General features: G+C 33.8%; 1 protein-coding gene across 1 annotated transcript in view; it reads left to right on the top strand.

The window, feature by feature from the left end:
• Positions 1-22,749, top strand: part of LOC108903521 (MOXD1 homolog 2) — a 174,943-nt gene that overhangs the window by 47,643 nt on the left and 104,551 nt on the right. The window contains exon 2 of the mRNA XM_018705740.1: positions 16,729-17,020. Within this exon, the coding sequence (XP_018561256.1) occupies positions 16,757-17,020 (264 nt within the window). The 5' untranslated portion in view covers positions 16,729-16,756. The remainder of the gene's footprint in view (positions 1-16,728; positions 17,021-22,749) is intronic.

The raw sequence follows: 22,749 nt of genomic DNA, 5'->3' as shown, positions 1-22,749 counted from the left end.
TATTTTCAATTGACCGGAAGGCGCTGGCTAGTAACTTTAAAGAGGGGAAGTATAGTTTAATTTTATAAAACAAAAGCATAGTAAATACACCTAACTTTATTATTTACGTACAACAGTCTTCAAATTAAACATGTGACAAATAAAAAGAACAACAAAAACATTAACAACCATTAAACATAAAAAGAGAGTGCCAGGCTCACCTAGAGCTCCTGTGGGGAAAGAGCATGGCAGAGAAACCCAAGATCGTTGCTCTAACTACCCAAATATAAATACAAAACAGCCGCTAACAAAAGGCCTTTTGTAGGGCCCTTATTAGGATCCTTTGCTAATGATAATTAACACCCAACTTATTCAATTTCTCACTAAATGTCACCTCACTCGAATTTGACATACACACTTCCAAATAAAGAGAGGATTGGTGTTAGTCAGCCGGCAGGGCCGGAAGGTACTGGAGTCCCATACAGGAGGCAATCCAGCTATGATTTCGGAAGATCTGTTTTAGCAATTCTTTTTTGTATTTAATTATTTTTTTACAGATTCATTCCTCACGGGCAAAAATGTTAATAAATTCGACAAGGCTCTTATATGCGTATGACATACAGTGAGCACAAGAAATGCTTTATTATATGTTTTTCGAACAACGTAATCATGATAAAACAAGTTAAACGTGAAACAAAGGAGTTGTTGTTGCAATATCTGGGCAGTCACGACAATATATATATTTTAACATGTAATAAATAATGAGCCATCGTTAATAATAATTGTAACAATTTTTCCTTAGAAAAATATACGCCCTTGAGCATAAAGCAATGGCGGCTAAACATACAAAGAATTATTATCATTTAACATCTATAATCATCACAATCGTAAGATTACATAGAACAATTAACAAACAAAGTACTGGGAGAATATTACCTGCTAGTTAATACGGGTAAACACTTTGATTTTTCACTATTTTGCCTCACTGCCCGCCAATCATCTTGCTCCCATCTCCACACTATTCTCGCTTCAATTATCTAGGCTTCCTTCCAGAATTCCCCACCTAAGCGTTTGTTTTTGCGCTTTCTTCTAACAACTGTCAATATTACGTTTTCATTATTGTATAACACCCACATAACAGGTGACGTCGAAGTTGATACGAAAAGTAGGTTTTGCACAAGACCTACATAATTCTCACTGCTGACCAATGCCTACTGGCACTTTACTCACCGTAAAGTAGTAGCAGCTTGTGGCATTGTGAATAGGGGAGGGCCTAGGGTTACCAGATCTATTTCATGCCAGATTCAGAGACATAACCCGTTTGTATAATTGATGCATAAATAAAAAAAAAGGTTATGCAAATGCAAATAGGAAATCTGGAAGACAAATTGTTATTGAAGAAATCGATGTCAAAAAAAGAAAGGACGCAATCAGGAAATATCTACTTCGTGATAGACCCGGAGAAATGGATCTAGAGATAGATTTCGGGGAGGGAGAAGGGAGGAGGGAAAGAGGGGGGGGGGGGCGTCGTATAATTGATGTCTAAAAAAAGGACGGAATCAGGAAATCCTCAACAAAGAATACCCGGAGAAACGACATGTTAACCCGGAGTCCGAAGATGTACCATCGAAACCCGAAGACTCCGGGTCAAACCCGTTAATCTGGCAACCCTAGGTGAGACTCGTGGCTTTTTTACTTGGTGATCAAGAAAGCAAAAAAGCACCGCAGGCAAAAATATTTTAATTTTCAATGTCAAAGGACTAAATGCATCTGGAAATTTTTATTTGCATTTACAATTTTATAGAAAAACTGATGTTCAAGAGCAGGATTTTCATTCAGATTTTATAAAAAATAATGCGCAACTATTTGGATATTTTTATTAATCCGCTCTCAAATAATAAATAGGAATAAATTTCCACGTCATTTTTTATTATGGAGATTTTCCCCAATAGCCCTACTATAACCGTAAATTAAAAAATTATATTATTAATAATATCAGAACATTAAAAATTGTATGTACAATAAAATTAAGTAACAGAAAAAAATTAAGTGATATAATTAATAAAATTATTCCCACTTGATTTATGAATATTACAAAATATGAAAAAATATAAAAACAAATTTTCATAAGGTAGCCAGCCAACTTATCTATTTACATATAAAGTAACGCCGCCAGATTTTCGTTTGCCTCAACTTTTAACGAAATATTTTAAAAGCGTTGTGAATGTTTTTATAAAACATGTTTATTCGTCCGTTTTTTAAATTTGCAAATTTACTTACAATGTCTTCATAATATTGGGAATCGGCACTAAGACTTTGCAACAGTTCTTTTTCTTCGCCATCACTGATAAGTTGTTAAAGCGCTCTTGTGTCATCGTAGTTCTAAGTCTTAATGCGCATAAGCCACAAAAAGTTTCTTTCTACCGAGACAATTGTTGCAGGAATTGTTAAAACTGGGCAAAACAATTTGTATGTTTCCGAAAATACCATTTTAAATTTCTTGTATAATATTTTTATCGTTTTTTTGAACTTCTAAATTACGAAATTGTTCGTCTCTATACAAAATATTAAGTTCGTTTTTCAACCTATCTATTTAAAAAAAGTTTGGACACATTTATAATAAACATTCAAACGATTTTTCTGGAAATTTGTTTGCATATTCGGGAAATTTTGAGGAATCTATTAAAGCAAAAAATTTAATCATGTAAATTCCCAAAATGGGAAGGTACTTAATTAAGGGCAAATATATTTCGAAAATATTTCTAATTCGTCGCAACTTTTGCCCCATCTACATGGTTGTCTAGTAATATTTTTTGCATAATTAAAAATATTCAAAATTTTTCTTCGTTTCTTAATTCAGAAATTCTTTGACTAGTGATTTTAATTTGTTTAGAGCAGTAGCTTACGTCATTACATCTTGAAAATGGTGTTTTTAAGAGATAAAACAATATTGATATTTCATTATTAGCTACCTATGTAGTATTTGATAATATAAGTACCTAATTAGACATTACTAACTACAGCCACTAACAATAACTAAAATTTTATGATATAAAGTTAATTAGACTGTAAAATATTACTGAGAATGTATGCGTTGTTTATGAGACATCCATCAATAAGTTTTGACATAAGCCTACTTTGAGAAAAGTCACTTATTTTCTACACCGTAATATTGTAAGAATTCAATTATGCGCCTTTTTTTCTCGAAAACCGTCCACATTAGGAGGTTCTAACAAGAGTATATTATTTTTGGAAAATAAAATTGGAGCCTGAATGGTAAAAAACTAATCTTAAAAAAATTAGAACCTAAAATGTAATAGGAATGTAGCGTAACTAGGGCCCTCTATGAAATATCCAAAAAATAATAAAATCAGCGTATTTGGCGTTCTTAAAAACCCCAAAATACCGGATTTTATAAAAATATTTCGCACCGTTTGGAAATTTTCGTAAAACTTCTATTTAAAAAATTTTATTTTGTCGCTCTGTATCTCGAAAACAAGAGGAGATAGACATATAGTTCATAAGATAAAATATTCTTATTTTTAGTCGTACTATTACCCCTTGAAATTACGGGAGGTCTTTCTGAAACACCCTGTATATATATTATCAGTATATTTTTCCAGTGAAAATAAAACTATAATGTAATTAAAGAACATGAAGATTAATGCATAACGGATTATTTTGAATAGATAAATGAAACATACAGAACGTAACATTTTATATTTAGAATCCAAAAGTTATGCCACAAATTTAAAATATGTATTGTATGTATAACAGTAATACATTAAATATCATTAAATTAATGAATTCCAATGATCTGGCTTTATTCATTTTTCTAATCAAAAACAGATGTTAACACTTATGCTTACGATGTACAGCATCGGAACACTTCGGCTTTGTTCGTAATGCAAGGTAAAAAGAGCAAGTTCGCTTATCACAGCGACATGTTGTCTGTACCACTGTGTACAGCAATATGTTTAGTTGTGACAGTAATCTTATTTACCAACATAATAGTAACAATAGTAAGGGATGATTTATACTTTTGCTATTTTAATGTCTCGCGACTTTGTTCATAATAATATAACCAAACATCTTAGTTTTCTTTCCTGCAAGGTGATATTTTAGTTTTTGAACTCTTATTATATTTATTTATTCTAATTCCTCTGCTTCCATTAGAACTAGATATTTCATATCATTTGAAGTCTATTTTTTGCGTGAAATTTTCGTTCGTTGTCTGTTTGGTACGTGTTTTTGGCATTTCTTCTTTATCGGTTAGTGCCCATATTCCATACGTTTAATGTAATTTAGGTATTTTTTATTATAGAACGTAACATGTAGAAAAAGTAGACGCAAATCTCTGATTAAGGTATCCATGGATTCTTCTGCTAATCCTCAGGTTACATGGTGCCTCATGCTGGTTGTCCTTGCTTCAAGATAACTTGGACTTATTACTTGCCTGGTACAACGTACCTACTGGTAGAGAGCCGATGTTCCTAAAAACAAAAAAATCGTTATTCGTTTATTATATCGTGGGTCCTGGATAATTAACAGCACATTCCCTAGGTCGACTTTCAAACACTCTCCTTGTAACCTCCGTTAGATTGGCTCCTCGGCGCCTCGCTTGGTGTGTTCGAAACTGGCGTGATTTTTTTTGTCCTCAATTTGTCTTCTGTCTTTGACGTAATGCAGAATTTTGACTCGCGCGACATACCATTGGGCTAGGACGACTCTGTCTTCTAAAGAATAGTGAAAATTTGTGTTTCTTTCTTCAATCCTCTGCTACAAGCTTTGTGTGGTCTTTGACGACTCTATACAGTCGTTTTTCATTGTCGTTGCGTATTTTTTGAAAATTCGAAACTAGTAAAGATCGGTCCTTTCGAAAGGTAGGCGATTTTCTAGGTAATAACTAGTGATACGACAATATATCCAAAGCCTGCGAAATTTGTTGCCAAAGTCACTCTGTACTTGCTCGTAGAAATAATGTTATTAAAACAAACAGCGGAAAAAGGAAAAAACATCGAGTCTCGCACAAAGAAATCCAATTATACTTAACTAGACAAGGGGGATTGTCGTTCGCGAGCAGTAGGGATTCTAATCCTGATTAAGGATGAAACTTGTAACCAGCCCAAGAAAACAATTATTAACGGAACAATGGGGTTTCGAAACTGCCACAAAACAATCGCGTGTGTGCAGCTGAATTAATTCGTGAGCCGAGACAATGATTAGGCAACAGAAGAATCGAAATTACTCCGGATACCATCGGACGTGTGGGTAATATCAAATCCATATCGCGGCGTGCGGCGGCCCACCTCCGCCGTCTCTCCCAACGGCCGTCAATAGGCCAGATAAAAAATAATTGAATAACGTCGGTCGGGTAATTAATGGTCCCGGTAATATCGATCCATTAATAACAGGAACCCTGGTAAATGACTAATGGGTCGCTCGTCGCGGGAACTAGTCGGCGAAGGTGTTAGAAATAAATTAGAATCTATCGCGGTTGCCACGCGGTGAAACAAAAGAGACGAGTTGGCCGGATGGCGTGGACAAACTGCCACCGTTAAGTTGATGCTTTCAACAATTTCCCGATGCAAATGCAACCTGCAGCGGAACGATTCAAGCACCTGGGGTTCGCTCGAGGAAGCAGTCATTAAACACCGATGATACCCTGCAAAATAACCGCGGATGAGACTGTACACAGTTTATTTTAGGGTAAGAATTTATCTACCCACTACAAAATGGCCAAGAAAAATGCAGGGTAACAAGTCTTACAAATATATGTATATTTGTTTGTCAGATCCTGATTAGAAAAACTGTCAAAATTTAACTGCTGACAGTTCTACATCTAACAGATGATACTTGTAAAGTAAGTTTGTAAAAACAACTAACTATACAGAAGATTTTGCATAATTTATTTTAGGGTAAATGTTTACGGATCTCAATAAAAATCCATCAATGTCCAAAATATTGTAATTTAACCAAACTTAGCTATATACAAAGTTGCACTCCCTGAGGAGTTATTAACCTCCATGTGGGGCCCTAAATTTTGAAAAAAATTAATATCTCTGCAACACTTTACCGCAGAAGAACTAAATTTGGTACATGATTTAGGGTTATTACTGGTCTTCTACGACTATGATTTAAAGTTAATTGAAGCACTACAAGGTTTTCATTGGGGATGACTCACGCCTAAAATTGTACCGAACTTTTTTTTCATTGACCGAATTGAAAAATAATAATATTAATTCACAGCAGGATTTAATTTTAAAATTTTTCTTAGTCTTGTTAAATTTTAAAAAGCTTTATGGTTTTTAAGAAAAACCGCATTAACTGAAACAAGATTTTAACAGTGTTTATTAGAAAATATTCGAAAAGTCAGTATTAGGCAATGAATTTACCTTTCAAACTTGTCAGTTAGTAATAAAATTATTTTATTTCAACAATTGCCTCTGATTGTTGTCGAAAAAATATCAGTTATGATTTTTATTATTTATTTGTGTTTTGTACTTAATATAATATTCGCTTATTTAAAAACTACCTAGGTACTTGTTTTCTTTTTGTAGAATTAGCAGAGAAGTGACGTAAAATTTATTTGGCCAATTGTCAAATTTGAAAGATAAAGCCTACTACTGACTTTTTGATATTTTCTAATGAACACTGTCAAAATCTTGTGTCAAATAATACGGTTTTTCTTGAAAACCATAAAGTTTTTTAAAATTTAATGAGAGTAAAAAATTAAATTCTGCTGTGAGTTAATATTACTATTTTTCAATTCGGTCAATGAAAAAAAAGTTCGGTACAATTTTAGGGGTGAGTCATCCCCAATAAAACACCTTGTAGTGTTTCAATTAACTTTAAATCATAGTCAAAGAAGACCAGTAATAAACCTAAATCATGTACCAAATTTGGTTCTTCTACGGAAAAGTGTTGCAGAGATTTTTTTCGAAATTTAGAGTCCCATTTTGGGGGCCAATAACTCCTCAGGGGTGCAACTTTGTATACAGGGTGTGCCATTTAACACTCCCGCTGCCAATATCTCAGAAATGAAGAAATTTATTTTAGTTTCGAAAATTGTGATTGTTAGATCCCTCGAATAGCTTCAAATTGTAGTTAGTTCAAATCTTTCTGTACAGATGGCGTGGCGATATTAAAAAATATTTTGTTCCCTGGAACGTACAATGATAAATCTTAATCGAATGTTTTCCTTATTTTTTTATATAAAGCAGCATTTTATTTTATTTGTTCACCCTTGTAAGATTTTTATTTGGTATTTGAATTTATTCTTGTTTACGAGATATTGTACTTTTTTGGATAAGCGACATCGATTTAGTCGACGTTAGACTTTATTTTTTTGGGCTATATGAAAGATTTGAGTCGTCTTATTTATTTCAATTTATTGAATAAAATGTAGATGATCATCATCATGGTCAGCGATATTTAATTTAGCTAAATCTAACATATCTAAAAAAGGTGCAAATCTCGTACAGTAGTCCTAAATCAAAATATGTAGTTTCAGTCTAAAATGCTTTTTACCCCGTACAATCCGTTTCTTTAACTGTTGTTAAAGAAACGGATTGTTAACTGTTGTTTTATTAGTATTGGTACCATATAGAAGAAATTTTTCATAAAATCCCAAAAATTAAAGTCTACCGTCGACTAAATTGATGTCGCGTATCCAAAAAAAAGTTACAATATCTCGTAAATGAGTCCCCAAATAAAAATCTTACAAGAGTGAAAAAAAACATCATTGTGACGGATAAAACGACTGTGGACATCCCTGCCCTTTAAAAGTTTATCATATAAATACTTAGGTGTCTTGATATTGTCAATTTTGTATACTAGAAGATCTACCTACAAGAGCCCATCACAACTGCAACTGCTTTTATTAATTTTACAAATATATGTGTTTGTTAGAAGTAGGTCAAAAACTACTTAAATTTGATATGCACATTTGACAGATGACAATTCTGCATTTGATAAACGATAATTGTAAATAAAACTTATGGAAACAATTGCAAATGAGACCAAGCAAGTTATTTTGGGGTAATAGTAGATCTATCAAGATCTAGCTCAAACAATTAAAATTTGATATGGTTATTTAACGCAGGATAATTCTGCATTTGACAGACGACAGTTATAAATTAGTTTTTTAAAACAAATATACCTAAATGAAAATTTACACAGTTTATTTTAGTTTAATAATTTATCTATCTACGATAAAAGACCATTAAAAATGCAGAAGCAGATAAAAAATATTTAAATTTGACTTCGATATTTGACAGATGACAGTGCTACATTCGACAAAAGACAATTATAAACACGGCTTATAAAAACAATTGCACATGAGGCAATTTATCAATCTACGATAAAAGGCCATTACATAATGCAGAAGTAGGTAAAAAAGTATATAAATCTGACATCAATATTTGAAAGATGGCAGTTCTATATTTCGAGAATATTATGTTTTACCTAATTTTCGTTGAATTTCTATATTTTCTTAATTATTTATATTTTTTTATGTTTTTTTTTGTATTCAAAATGTTTTATTAATATTTCTGAAAAAAATTAATACACAGTATCTATTTCTACCTATAATTTATATTTCGAGAATATTATGTTTTACCTAATTTTCGTTGAATTTCTATATTTTCTTAATTATTTATATTTTTTATGTTTTTTTTTTGTATTCAAAATGTTTTAATAAAAATATTTCTAAAAAAATTTATTCACTGTACCTATTTCTACCTGTAATTTATATTTTTCTTATCCTCTCTCTCATCTTGTCCCCCTAGCCCATTGGCTTGCGACGCCCTTGAATATAGGCATATCTGAAACAGAAGGGAATCCGTGAAAATCTTCATATTGAATTGAATTGTCAACTTGTCAGGAACCTTAAACATGTCCAGTGACACTTATGCAAAATAGTATATTTTGATCCACCTCGACCGCATGATAAATATGCATGTATGCAATAAATATGTATAAAATGTAAAATCAATCACTGTCACACCGCGAAATATGCCAATATTTATCTACGTTTTCATCGAGCTAAAGCAATTCTAATTTAGTTTATGGCGTAATTAGTATCGGCGTAATATTATACAAAACAATTTAGAAATATGACAGTGTTACACACAGCGTTACAGTGTCTCGTTGACTGTTCAATCATTGCAGAATTTATCGTTGGAAATCCAGTAGCATTACAAAATTAAACAAAAAGCTATCGCAAACAGTGAAAGTCGCAGATTCAACTAAAAATTATAGTTTCTTACGTTTAAATTATTTTTAAGATACACAAAACAATTTATAATGATTGATAAAACGGATTTGGTGATGTTCCTATGGCGATTTGTTCCCTAGTATACAACCATGAAACAGCAACTAAAAAGAACTATAGTTGTATAGGTCACCCATCGATTTCGGTTTGTACAATACCATGGTCCAAATCTGATATATTTAATCAAACATCAGGTGTACCTCAGGTTTGGTTCTTTGGCCCCTTTTTTTTTTTTTTTTGTTTATTGTTTTCCGTTATTTTTTTTTTCAAACTTTTTGTTTTTTGTTTTTACTTTTTTTTTTGTTTTTTGCTTTTTGGACCCATTTTTTTTGTTTTCTTATTTGGGTTTTTTTTTTTTTTTTCCTTTTCTTTTTTTGTTTGTTAAAATTTATACTCAAGTCTTTGATAATTGTATGTACATTTTTAACATAACTGTCTTTTGTCCTTTTTTAGATTGTATTTTGTTAACATAATTTTTATTTGTGTTTGTATTTTTGTTATTTTTTATTGTTGTGTACACATATATTTATATTGCTATATTCCAATTCGTTCGATAACTGGGTTTGCTTCTCCATATATCAATTAAATAAAGTTATAGTCGTTGACTATACAAATAGTTCACCTTAGAGTTACTGCAGTTTTATATCTCCAGTTTCCTGATACAATCCATGTTAAAAATAGAATTTACGCACTTTATTCTTGTACCAATTTTGTTAAATACGAAGGCTAAGTTCGAAATGAAAATGGTGTTGTGTTACAAATACCGTTGAAGGGACCTGAAAACTCACACGCGATCGCACAGTTAATTATACGTGTGTGTCGTGTATGCAAGTCGTCTTATTTCCCTCTAATTTCATGTCGATTACGCAGATACCCATTCAAGTGACCGGAGGTGAACAGCTACGTGTTTGTTCGTCTAGGCAGGGCCGCCAATAAACCGGAGATTTTCGCCAAATTGACAGAAAATATTTTAACTCTGGACGGTAGATATGATAATTCACCCAAAGGATTCAGTTTTGCCTGCTAAAATCAGAAGAAAAATGTAATCTGACATACTGACAGACAGTCAGACAGAGAATTCAACAGATATACAAACAGATATGTAATGTGAATGTCGTTTTCCATTTCTATTAAATTAATATTTTTGGAAATGGTGGTACTGGTGGTAGTTCTTGGGTTAAGAATCTCTTCTTCAATTTGTAACATACGTTTTGGTGGAGCTGCTTCGCATATCTCTTGAATTTTACGGGCGTTATCATGAGTTTTCTGAACGAGATAAACAAATCTTTGAGAGTTATTGTGACATGCGCTTCATGGAGCTGAGATGCTTGTACATAATTTGGAAGACATTTCCCGTATATTAAAACTATATCTACAAGTTCGTTATTAATATATCTGTGTTTCACTTTGGCAACAATGTTTACCACTACTCATTAAAAAGTTTGTTAAAACATTAAGAGTAATATCCGCAACTAGCTTTCACTCATATCTATATTAACACTAATCTACCAAAAACACTAACACACTTAGAATAAAAGTAATATGTTAAAAAGCGACGACTGTCAAAAGTGATAGTAAGCTCCGATTTTATTTTTATGCAGTGCTGCGAATTAACTGTAAACGTAAACTTTTGTTCAACAATTGCAGGTTTGTTGGTGTTTCACAGGTTGGTTTTTAGTGACTGAAATCAATTTTAAATCAATAGTGACTAAATTTTTTAGTACTAGTGAAGTAAAATTATCGTTTAAATAAAGAAAACAACATTATTAATATTTATATTAGGATGAAAAGCTGCATTATGAAATTGGATTTGCTACTGCAACTGTAGAACAAGCAGCACTAGAGGCAGTCAGCATTGTTGTTCAAAATTTTCTCCCCCCACTACTGTATTTTTTGTAAAAGAGAATCTTCGACATATCCTTGATTTACTTTATGGCTTTTCCAACCTCCAAAACTCTTCAAAGTACTGATATCTGCACCGCAATCTGTTAAGAAAGTAGCTGAATTTACTTGTATTTTCGTGACTAAATAACGTACCATAAATAGCAATATATTAACGTATTAACAATAATTAGATAACCAACTTTCTGTAAAAAAATATGACAAAAAAACAGTTTGTTTGTGCTACATTGTACTACATTTTCTGTCATTTAAGCTTTGAATAACGAATATTCTTTTATATCTTCTATACAGGGTCGGAAAGTCCCCATGGTTCATCGGTCGTTACGTAAGAGCGATAAAGTAAGTCGTAGAAATCCGTGCGATAGAGATGGATGGCTATAATGAAGGCGTCTCATAGTCACCGCCCGTTTCGCCCTTCCACAAATAAGATCCACTTCCACTTGTAATTCAGCGACCGGTGGTCATCTTTGTTTTCGTCGTTTGGATTTTCTTTAATAGATGTCACTGCTTATACAGTTTCGACTTCGGTATTCCGATATGTTAATACCATCAGTTAACAGAGGGCAGCACAACGCGTAACAAAGAAAACTTTTTACAGTAGCTAGTAGATACCTCTGTTTGTAAATCTAGGTGACCTTGTTTCCCCTACTGAGAAGTTATTCAAATGGAGTATAGTGATCAGCATTTAAAGTTCATTTAGTTGTTATTTAAGTATACTTTTTAAAATGACTTAAAAATCCCAAGAAATAAAGCAAAATTCCCTATTTCCCCAAATCCAAAAAAATCTGTAGATCTGGCATCACTCTTTCAAGGGCTGTGCCTCATCTTAGACAAATTGTGCTGCCCTCTGTTAACGGATTGTATTAACATATCGGAATACGAAGTCGGAATTGTATAAGTAGTGACATCTATTACAAAAAAGGCAAACGACGGAAACAAAGATGACCACCGGTCGCTGAATTACAAGTGGAAGTGGATCTTATTTGTGGAAGGACGAAACGCGCGGTGACTATGAGATGCCTTCATTATAGCCATCCTTTTCTATCGCACGGATTCCTATGACTTACTTTATACCGAACTTGCCGAACCTGTATGTGTCTCCGCTACCGTACTAGAACGTCGTTTGTTGGTGGTAATATCGGCCCCTGCGTCGGCTGACAGAGTGACGAAAGAACGTCTAAAGCAGTGCCCTGTATAAGTTTTCGGATGAGGCAAATTGAGATAAGTTGCTATTTCTTTTGGTACATTCCTTATTTTGTTGACACCAACCACTTGGTTAACACGTTTTTTCTCTGTCATACTTCACAAAAAATCTTCGACTTGTAGTAATTGGAATATGAGTTTTGTAATCGAGAATTCTTATAATAATAATTGAATCTTTGTCTTCTATATCACCGATCGTTATCTTTAGTAGCTCATCTCTTCTCAAAGCTCCACAACTCTCTCTGCACAAGGTTATAAAAAGAATACTTTTTTCTATAAACAAAAATCATACAAAATTAATATAAATCCCTTGCCAAAATATTATAGTTTACTTTCATCATCGGAGATACTTAAAGTGTCAACATTCCTCAATCCAGTTGGCATTGTAGGACGATATTATTTCAATTAACACCTAATAGCCTCTCCATGACAAAGAACTATCTCGCGCGCGGCGCCATTACGAGCTCGACGTGAAAGTCGATCGGCACAATGCTGGAAAAATGAACCAAGCCTAAAAATAGGCATGTTAAGACTCTAATAATCACTTAACACAATAAAGCCCTCATTTCACACTTGATGCCGCGGAGAAAACACCGATATGGACCTCTATATCGCAGCGACGCCCTTCGGAGATGCTTTTGTTGGTCGAACAATTGAAGCTGATTGTTCCCATTGTGTTTGTCCGCTTATAAGGCCGGAATATTCACCCGTTAATTTACCGGGAAATTACCAGAAGAAATGAGACTGTTTATCAGAACGCCGGGCTGGTGTATTACACGGGGTTTATTAACATTTGACAGTGATCCGAGGGACAATGGGCCTCAAGTCTGCCACAGCCACGGACGTGTTTCCTAAAAAGTTTCGTTTTTTACCATTAAATTACTATGAAAATAAATTTAATAATAAAGGTTTATCTAATTGAAAAATTGCATTTTGTGGGATCATGATCCTTTTCCTTCATAAACCACTTCATCAAACTCTACATCTTAAAAAAATCCGGTTAAAATCGCACAATAAAAAGATTTTACAGAGGTGACTTAAAAACAAATGAGTCACACTGCATAAAAGGTATCCCTTAATTTTTGACAGAGAATCGCTCCTGCCATATCGTTAAGTAAGTGTTTTTTTAGGTTTTGTAAAAAAACTTACTTAAGCGGTTATTGAAAGTAACAAAAACAAAACGGATTACTGTTTACATAAACTTCCTCAATTCTGTGGCACATTCCCAACGAGATTCGAGTTTAAATTCGAACGAGCCTTGTAACAAACGACTATCGATTTTGACGGTGAGCTGACAGCTGGGGACCTGGGAATGGGAAATAATTTTGCCGTTTGGGGATTTAGCAAAGTGCCGATTATATTTCGTGGAGTAGAGAGGGTCGTTTGGACTCATTCACCGAATAAACACACAGAATAAAATCCTTGTCTGCTTGAGGATTACCTGCAAAATTCCAGGGAAAACCATCAGGAAGTTGGAGGGAAGATTTATGTTTTTAAAACCTATAGTATTGTGTTTTCCACGGAAAGGAAACTGCTGTAGATATTCAAGCAATTGCGGGTAAAATTGTTACAATTTGAGGTAAAATAGGAAAGAAATCGTTTACAAAAACCTAGGTTTGTTAGCGCAACCCTGAAATATAATAATATACAGTAAGACTTTGTAAGTACGATTATAGTAAAAATTTCTGTAATCAAATAATTTTCTTTTTTTAATGTTAATTTTTGCAATAAATCTGAAAAAACTTAATATTTCCGAAACAGTTGAAGGACACTGTACTTATGAAACATGTCTCGAATTTTCTGAAGAATCCAAAAATTGAATAATATACAAGGTGTTGCATTTAAAATAAGAAAGTTGGTATTGACTACTATTACATAAAAAACCCTGCATAAAAAGTTTTTGTTGAAAAAAAAGCACAACTAAAAATATCAATCGACGTGTCTGAGCGTTTTTTCGAACATTTACTTATTATTGAATTTATTCTATTTGGCTGATACACACTGTATATAGGGTGTCCCAGAGCTATCTTGACAGGCATTATCTCGGAAACTAGTCGAGATAGAAAGATATGATATATTACGAAACTTCAATTTTTTAAATGGAACACCCTGTATATTTTTATGTTTTTGGATTCTCCTTTTATTTCTGAATATATTTGATTAACCATGTTCTATACTTATCATTAACCGTTCTTGAGGTAATATAGAAAACATTCTTGGAGTAACATTTATTTATTATGTACTCTCAGGAATAATACGAAATAAAAAACATTATAGGTATTATAAAATGTTCTCAAATTGTCGGCCATTTTCATTTTGACACAATTCATACCTCCTTAAAAGTGCTTGTATACTTCTGGAGATATTTGACGGCAAGCACGAGTGTTTTTATTCTTTAGATCTTCAACGTTATTTAGTTTTTCAGCGTACACAACTTGCTTTAAATGTCCCCACAGATAAAAATCGAGAGGACTCAGGTGAGGTGACGGTGCAGGCCACCTAACAGGTCCCTGATTACCAATCTAGTTCCCTCCAAATCTTTCAGTCAAAAAATGCGTTACCATTATTGTGAAAACGTGCTACATGGGTCCACATAATTTTATGCAGGAACTGAGGGTCGTCATATAACTGAACCATAACGTAGGCAATATACTCTAGACGTCTGTTGTAATCATTANTACATAAACTTTCTCAATTCTGTGGCACATTCCCAACGAGATTCGAGTTTAAATTCGAACGAGCCTTGTAACAAACGACTATCGATTTTGACGGTGAGCTGACAGCTGGGGACCTGGGAATGGGAAATAATTTTGCCGTTTGGGGATTTAGCAAAGTGCCGATTATATTTCGTGGAGTAGAGAGGGTCGTTTGGACTCATTCACCGAATAAACACACAGAATAAAATCCTTGTCTGCTTGAGGATTACCTGCAAAATTCCAGGGAAAACCATCAGAAAGTTGGAGGGAAGATTTATGTTTTTAAAACCTATAGTATTGTGTTTTCCACGGAAAGGAAACTGCTGTAGATATTCAAGCAATTGCGGGTAAAACTGTTACAATTTGAGGTAAAATAGGAAAGAAATCGTTTACAAAAACCTAGGTTTGTTAGCGCAACCCTGAAATATAATAATATACAGTAAGACTTTGTAAGTACGATTATAGTAAAAATTTCTGTAATCAAATAATTTTCTTTTTTTAATGTTAATTTTTGCAATAAATCTGAAAACACTTAATATTTCCGAAACAGTTGAAGATAGGTATAGGACACAGGACATGTACATGAAATATGTCTAGAATTTTCTGAAGAATCCAAAAATTTAATAATATACAAGGTGTTGCATTTAAAATAAGAAAGTTGTTATTGCCTACTGTTACATGAAAAACCCTGTATAAAAATTTTTTGTTGAAAAATAAAGCGCAACTAAAAATATCAATCGACGTGTCCGAGCGATTTTTCGAACACTCCCCTATTTACTTATTATTGAATTTATTCCATTTGGCCGATACACGCTGTATACCAGAGATATCTTGACAGGTATTATCTCGGAAACTAGTCGATATAGAAACAAATGTTATATAGAAAAGGCTTTCTGCTTAAAAAGATGCGTTGAATCATTTTATTTTCAAATATACAGGGTGCCCCATATAGACGGTATATTGCGGAACTTCAATTTTTTAAATGGAACACCCTGTATATTTTTATGTTTTTGGATTCTCCTTTTATATCTGAATATATTTAATTAACCATGTTCTGTACCTATCATTAACCGTTCTTGAGGTAATGTAGAAAACATTCTTGGAGTAACATTTTTTTAATAAGTACCCTCAGGAATAATATAAAATAAAAAACATTACTTATAGCTATTATAAAATGTGCTCAAGCACGAGTGTTTTTATTCTGTAGATCTTCAACGTTATTTAGTTTTTCAGCGTACACAACTTGCTTTAAATGTCCCCACAGATAAAAATCGAGAGGACTCACGTCAGGTGACCGTGCAGGCCACCTAACAGGTCTCTGATTACCAATCTAGTTCCCTCTAAATCTTTCAGTCAAAAAATGCGTTACCATTATTGTGAAAACGTGCTTGATCATACCACATAATTTTATGGAGGAACTGAGGGTCGTCATGTAACTGAACCATAACGTAGGCAATATACTCTAGACGTCTGTTGTAATCATTAGGTCTTAAATTTTGAACCAAAGATAATTTGTAAGGATGATGTTCATTATTTGCTAGAATTCGATGAACCGAAGATTTGCTTGTATCAATCTTTTCCGCAATATTACGAACAGACGCATGTGGATTGACGCAAGAATATTGATAGTATTTTCTTTGTCTCTCAACTGAGCTACCTTTTCTCTTGTTCCAGATGACGCCAGTGCAACTTTGACCTAGCCATGGAGTCCACGAAGATCGTAGTTGTAGTGTTGAGTGTGTTGTGCTTAGTGAACCTAGTTAGGGCAGCCCGATGGGCACACTCCACGTACCTCAGTCCGGACTATCGAATGTTGTGGTCCTTGGGTCCGGGTCCCCAGGACATCACCATAGAGCTGCAGGTCAGGACGCTGGGGTACGTGGGGTTCGGCTTCTCCAAAGACGGACGCATGGCTGGTGCCGATATGGTAGTCGGGTGGGTGGATCACGGACAGGTCTACTTCCAGGTAAAGATATTTTATTATAATTGTTATATAAGTGCTTAGTGTGGTTATTTACTCTCGCCTTCAATCCAGAAGCAAACGGAACTGTTTCGATGTTTTTGTCTTGGTCTTCTTGAAAGGCTAAGAGCAAAACTTGGAATGCCAAGACAACTCTTAGATTACTGTGGTCTTGGTTTTTAATTTGCAGAAAATTTACAGTCCTGTTGATGATATAGGGTTTGACTTTGGCGTACATTGCTAGACTAGTTGTATTTGTCATTAAAACATTGAAATTAAATAAAAAATGTCACTGTCATTGTACTGTAAATGTCTAAACCAGAATCTTTAAGGATCTTAATTGATGCCAGCAGATAAAGTTACGTATGGAATTCGGTCATAAGTATACGCTGAATTATATTCATATTTATCGCTTTTCTGACCCTTATAACAGAAATAACTACTACAGTACTGGTTCCTTCTTCTTCCTCTTCTTTTAATATCGTCGAGAAACGACCGTGAGGCTCCTTCTGTTTTAAAGACGTTTAAGTGTTCTGGTGAAACAACCCTCAAAACTTTCAAACCGCCGCTGCCTTGCCCTAGAGCTAAATGTGAGTCCTAAAAAACTCGACAGCGAACATTTGCCGTCAGGACCAAATTATCCGCAACGAGCAGAGGGCGTCGAGTTCCATTAATTGTATAATTAAAGCGTCTTCAGTGCACTCCAGTTTCCAATGCGGGCTATAATTCCTATTTCAAGCAGTTTTCCGCTCCGAAAATCACCGACTTTTGCAATCCAGACTTACACATTAACCCAATTTCATCGCGCTCTTCAATTACCTACCCTCCCCGCCCCCCTAAACGAACGACATTAGGGGCACCGCGATCGATCTAGTCAGTGTCGAATGTTCTATTATTTTCTTTCAACAGAGCACATTTGATACTTCACAAAATAACCAAACAAGTAAATGGTAAGTTCCTGCGTCAATTTTTAATTTTTCGTTAAAGAGAATTTGAAATCAAAGTTCATCTTTGACAACAGATTTTGAGAGGAAAATGGTGATAAAAAATAACTTAATTTGCGATTTAAATTTAAGACAACTGCATACTGCGATATGTTACAAAAAAATTATAAATAAATCTGAAATATTTTATGGTCTATTTGACATATTTTCATTATTGTAAACAAAAAAAAATGGAAGAACGTCAAATATACAGAGTATTCTATTTAAAAAGAAAAACAAGTTTGTTTTATATCTTCGAAATGGTCAATTGGGTTTTCATATCTTCAAGATCGCAAACTTTAGTTTGTCTTTACTATTTTTCCATAGATAGAAAGGTAAAATATATAAAGGGAGTAGAATGCTGTCGATGGAGTCAGCGATTCCAGCTGTTCCATAAATGTCTTCATCGTATCAGTGTGGTAAGCCAGTAGTTGATTCTTTAAATATCTTTTCCAAGTTTGTAAACATCCTATACAGGGTGTGGCGTGTATAATCTATAAAAATTAAACTACAGCTACCTAACGATATTTGTAATAGAAAACCACATCCGTAAGCATCTGTAGTTGCCAACTGCGTGCACTAAACAAACTCCATTAAAATATGGAACAAAATGAAATAAAACTTACCATTTCTAGAGAAAATGTTGAAATTGATCCCCATTAGCGCGGATACAGGCATGGCACCGACGCACGCAATTTTGGCGAATATTTTCCCAAATTTCAGGTATTCCCCCAATTGTGTCAGCAGCTTCGAGTATACGGTTTCGCAATTCTTCCACCGTAGCAATTGGACTATTGTAAACCAATGACTTCAACTGACTTCAAAGATAAAAGTCCATTGGAGTTAGATCGGGTGACCGAGGTGGCCACGGCACAGGACCAAAGCGGCTAATCCATTGCTGAGAAAACATTTCATTCAAAAGAGTCGTTACTTCTCGAGTACTGTGTGGAGAGCCCCATCTTGAAGATAGAACATGCATGCCCGAACTTGTAAAATGCCACATTGTCCAATAATTCAGGCAACCGGTTGTCCAAAAAGTCAGCATATGTATATGTCCATTTAATCGTCCTTCAAAGAAATAGGGACCCACGAGTACGTCACTTATTGCCAGTCCAAACATTTACCGAGAACTGATGTTAAAAATGAGTTTCCCTAATCGCGTGAGGATTTTCATCGGCCCATATGTGCATATTATGGAAATTCACTTCATCACGGGTAAATGTCGCTTCATCTGTTACACAAACATAAGCAGGAAAGTCTACTTGATTGGCACATTGCCGTAAAAATCATCTGCAAAATCCGCAAATCACAATCCGGTGGTAAAATCTGTTGAACTGGTTGCAGATGATAGGGGTGCAACAGCTGGCGCCTTAAGATGCGATCTCGCAGCCGCTGAACGCACTATAGCATTGTAGATTGCAAAGTAAGAAATAAGAATGTCGTTTTTAATGTAATCGGCACTTCTTATTTTTTACTTCTTTATAAAAATTACAGTATCACTATCGTGAAATTAGAAAATAAAAACTTTTGTCTGGAATCTTTCACTTTTTAACACAGATGGGTCGATGGACGATGCTTAGTATTTAATAATTAAGTGAATAATGAATTCAATTCAATAATTTTCGTATAAGAGTTTTGTATTACAAATATAATCAGGAAGCTGTAGTTTAATTTTTATAGATTATTCACGCTCGACACTGTACAACGACTTGTCAAAGAAATCCTTAAGCAAATACTGCCCAAAGGCTCTAATATTGTTGATATCTCAGTTTTATACTTCAACCTTATTAGTTTTATCTTGTTGTCAAGTCTATTTATAAAATCTAATCTAAAACTGTCTCTGCTGTCGGATTTGCATTGTGCAACAGAGTTGTATTTTGACTGTCTCCACCAAGTCGCGACATCAAACTACAAAGTAGCTGCTCCCCTCATCCTGCTTACTGCTATTTTCGCCAAACATTTGTTTAGAATTTTACATTAACGTCGGGACATACGACACATCTCCTTTGATCTGCTGCCACAGCCCGCGGCCGCCTTTTTGATCTACATTAAATGGCGACATATTTCGTGAAATATATCGTCCCCAGGCCAATTTTCCTCTCCCATCCTTCACTTGTAAAGAGCCGTGTCATCGTGACATCGTCAGCTGATTTATCTCTTAGGTAAAGACATAAAAAGTTGGTACGTCTTTATTGTGAGGAAGAGCGCGCGGCATAAAAGTTTGACGGCAGTCGAGGAAGGAATGAAAAGACCCTCTCGGAACTGGAATCTCGAAGAAACGTGAGATTTTTGCGATGTGTATTTGAAACGACAAAGAAATTGCAACGAGAGCGCCTCGAGTTTTGTATCATAATTCATGTTTTTGCAGAAATAATTTATATTCGCACTTACTGAGTCCAAATGTTGACTGCATCCCTTGCTAGACTGCATATAGTGTGCGCATGAGGAACTTTTGACAATTATTTTTAAAATGGCACTCCAATCATCAATTTTTCCTTATATCTGGACTAAAGTCAAGATCTGCCCTATATTCAAAGGAGGTTACAAAAATTCCGTTGAAAACTACAGGCCTATTACAATTTCGTCTACTCTCGGCAAGTTGTTTGAAATTATTCTGTACACAATTTCATATTTTCATGTTTAATCTCAGTTTCAACTTATCAACATTATAGCAAATAGATCCACTTTAACTGATTTAATTCTCTATGCATTGGATATTTGCGGAGAGACTGATGCAGTTTGCACAAATCTGTCAAACACTTTTGACAGGTTGAATCTCAGGATTCTTCTTCATAAGTCGGATTGTGGTGTGTCGAAAAACTTTTTAAAATTTCTCGGATCTTACCTAACAGATCGTTAATAGTTCAGAATCATGGTCTTACATCGACTGAAATGGTTGCTGTTTCGGGAGTACCTCAGGGTTCAGTTCTTGGCCCGCTATTATTCAATATGTTCATTAATGATATTTGCGATAACTCTATCTGTTCTTTTATATGCAGATGACGTCAAATTGTTTACCTCTGTTACATTTGTTGATGACTATTGTACTCGCAAATTTGCAAAGATAGGAATTTTAAATATATTGTTGCGATGTTTGAGAACATTGCAAATTGTTGTTAATTTTGCAATTTTGAAAATTTAGAAAGTTGTAAAGTTTCTTACTGCTGTTCAACAAATTTTCTATTATTTATTGAGGATTTTTCTGTTTAATCTGACCAATTTCTGATAAATTGTACTACATCACTGACATTGACATTAGGTCAGTTTCTCAACTCACTTTCAACAAATCCAATCCTAGTAAATTGGGCACAACTATTCTGAACGTTACGTTTTTGGTTAAATAGACATATTTTTATATAAATTTGTAAAAGATTTATCAAAATTGTTAGTAAATATAATAAATTCTTATCAAGCCTGTCAAATCTGAGAATGTCTAGTCAATATGTAGTGAAGTTTGTAATACCTATTTCTGACTATTGTGTAATAAATTTAAAAAATATTTGACATGTTATGAATTTTTTTACTTAATCGGACAAATTTCTAATAAGTTATAATAAGTTACCTACTGATGTATTAGTTAGTTAGTTTTTAGTTCGTTTTTGATAAACTTTTACTTAGTTTCATCTAATGTATTTAATCAATAATCATAAAATTCAATTTTGAAAAAAAAATGTTTTTTTCAAAATTTGTTATATCTTTTTTACAATTTTAGGTACATTGGATATTTCAAATGTTGAGAAATTTTTTTTTTTAATTTAAAAAAAAAGTTGAAAATTTTGATTTTTTTTCCAAAATTTAGAATTATTTTTATTCGATATAACACCGAGTTCGCAAAAAGTGTAAGACCGCTAAAATTATAGTCAAAAATTATTTTTGATGGTTTTAAAGTATAAGATATTATGTTACACTTCTCAACATTTATAGGAAATTCAATCAATTCGCTCCAGTAGTCAATTTGAATCGAATCATTTTGAAGACGTATACAATCGTCGATGTGTTCAAGGGTTGAGAATATTTTCAAGTCATCGGCATAGAGAAGGTAATTAATATCTAAGCAATATATCATTAATAAAAATGTTGAACAGTAGAGGCCCAAGAACAGATCCTTGCGGGACTCCCGATGTGGTTAAGTAATCTACAGACTTAAGTAGGACGTACTGAAATCTATTTGACAAGTAAGATTTAAATAATTGTAGTACAGAATTCGAGAGACCAAAATATTTTATGAATCCGTGGCTAATATTTGGTTCTCTGATAAATCTGAACGCAGAATTTTGTAAATATCTGACATATTGTACATTTCCTTACGTATTTGAAATATTTTATAGGCTTTTGCTAAAATAATAGTGAATTTTAAATATATGTACAGGGTGATTTTGAATAGAGTAGCACAAACGCTACCAGTGCATCTAGATGAAAAAAATAAGGCGAAACTAAATATACCTTGGACAAAAGTTGCACTCCTGAGGCATTACAGGGTCTTGAATGTTGTAGAGCCAACCAATATTTCCTTCAATTTATCTTGAACGATGTGGCGTAAATCATTTATATTTGGTACAGACATTTGTCCAGTGCGGACACATACTTTCTTTTAATATTGTTTAAATATATCCACCAGAGGCGCTGCTATTGACTACATGCAACATATTACATCACCCTGTATGAAAATACATATCTTATTTACTTTTTCGGACGTAACAACTAAAAACAAACATTTTTTCTCTCTTGCATTTTTTCGATAAACGCGATAGT

This window comes from Anoplophora glabripennis, unplaced genomic scaffold (assembly GCF_000390285.2).
Source record: "Anoplophora glabripennis isolate ALB-LARVAE unplaced genomic scaffold, Agla_2.0 scaffold125, whole genome shotgun sequence".
Classification (NCBI taxonomy): Eukaryota; Metazoa; Arthropoda; class Insecta; order Coleoptera; family Cerambycidae; genus Anoplophora; species Anoplophora glabripennis.
This window is presented reverse-complemented; position numbering and strand designations above follow the sequence as displayed.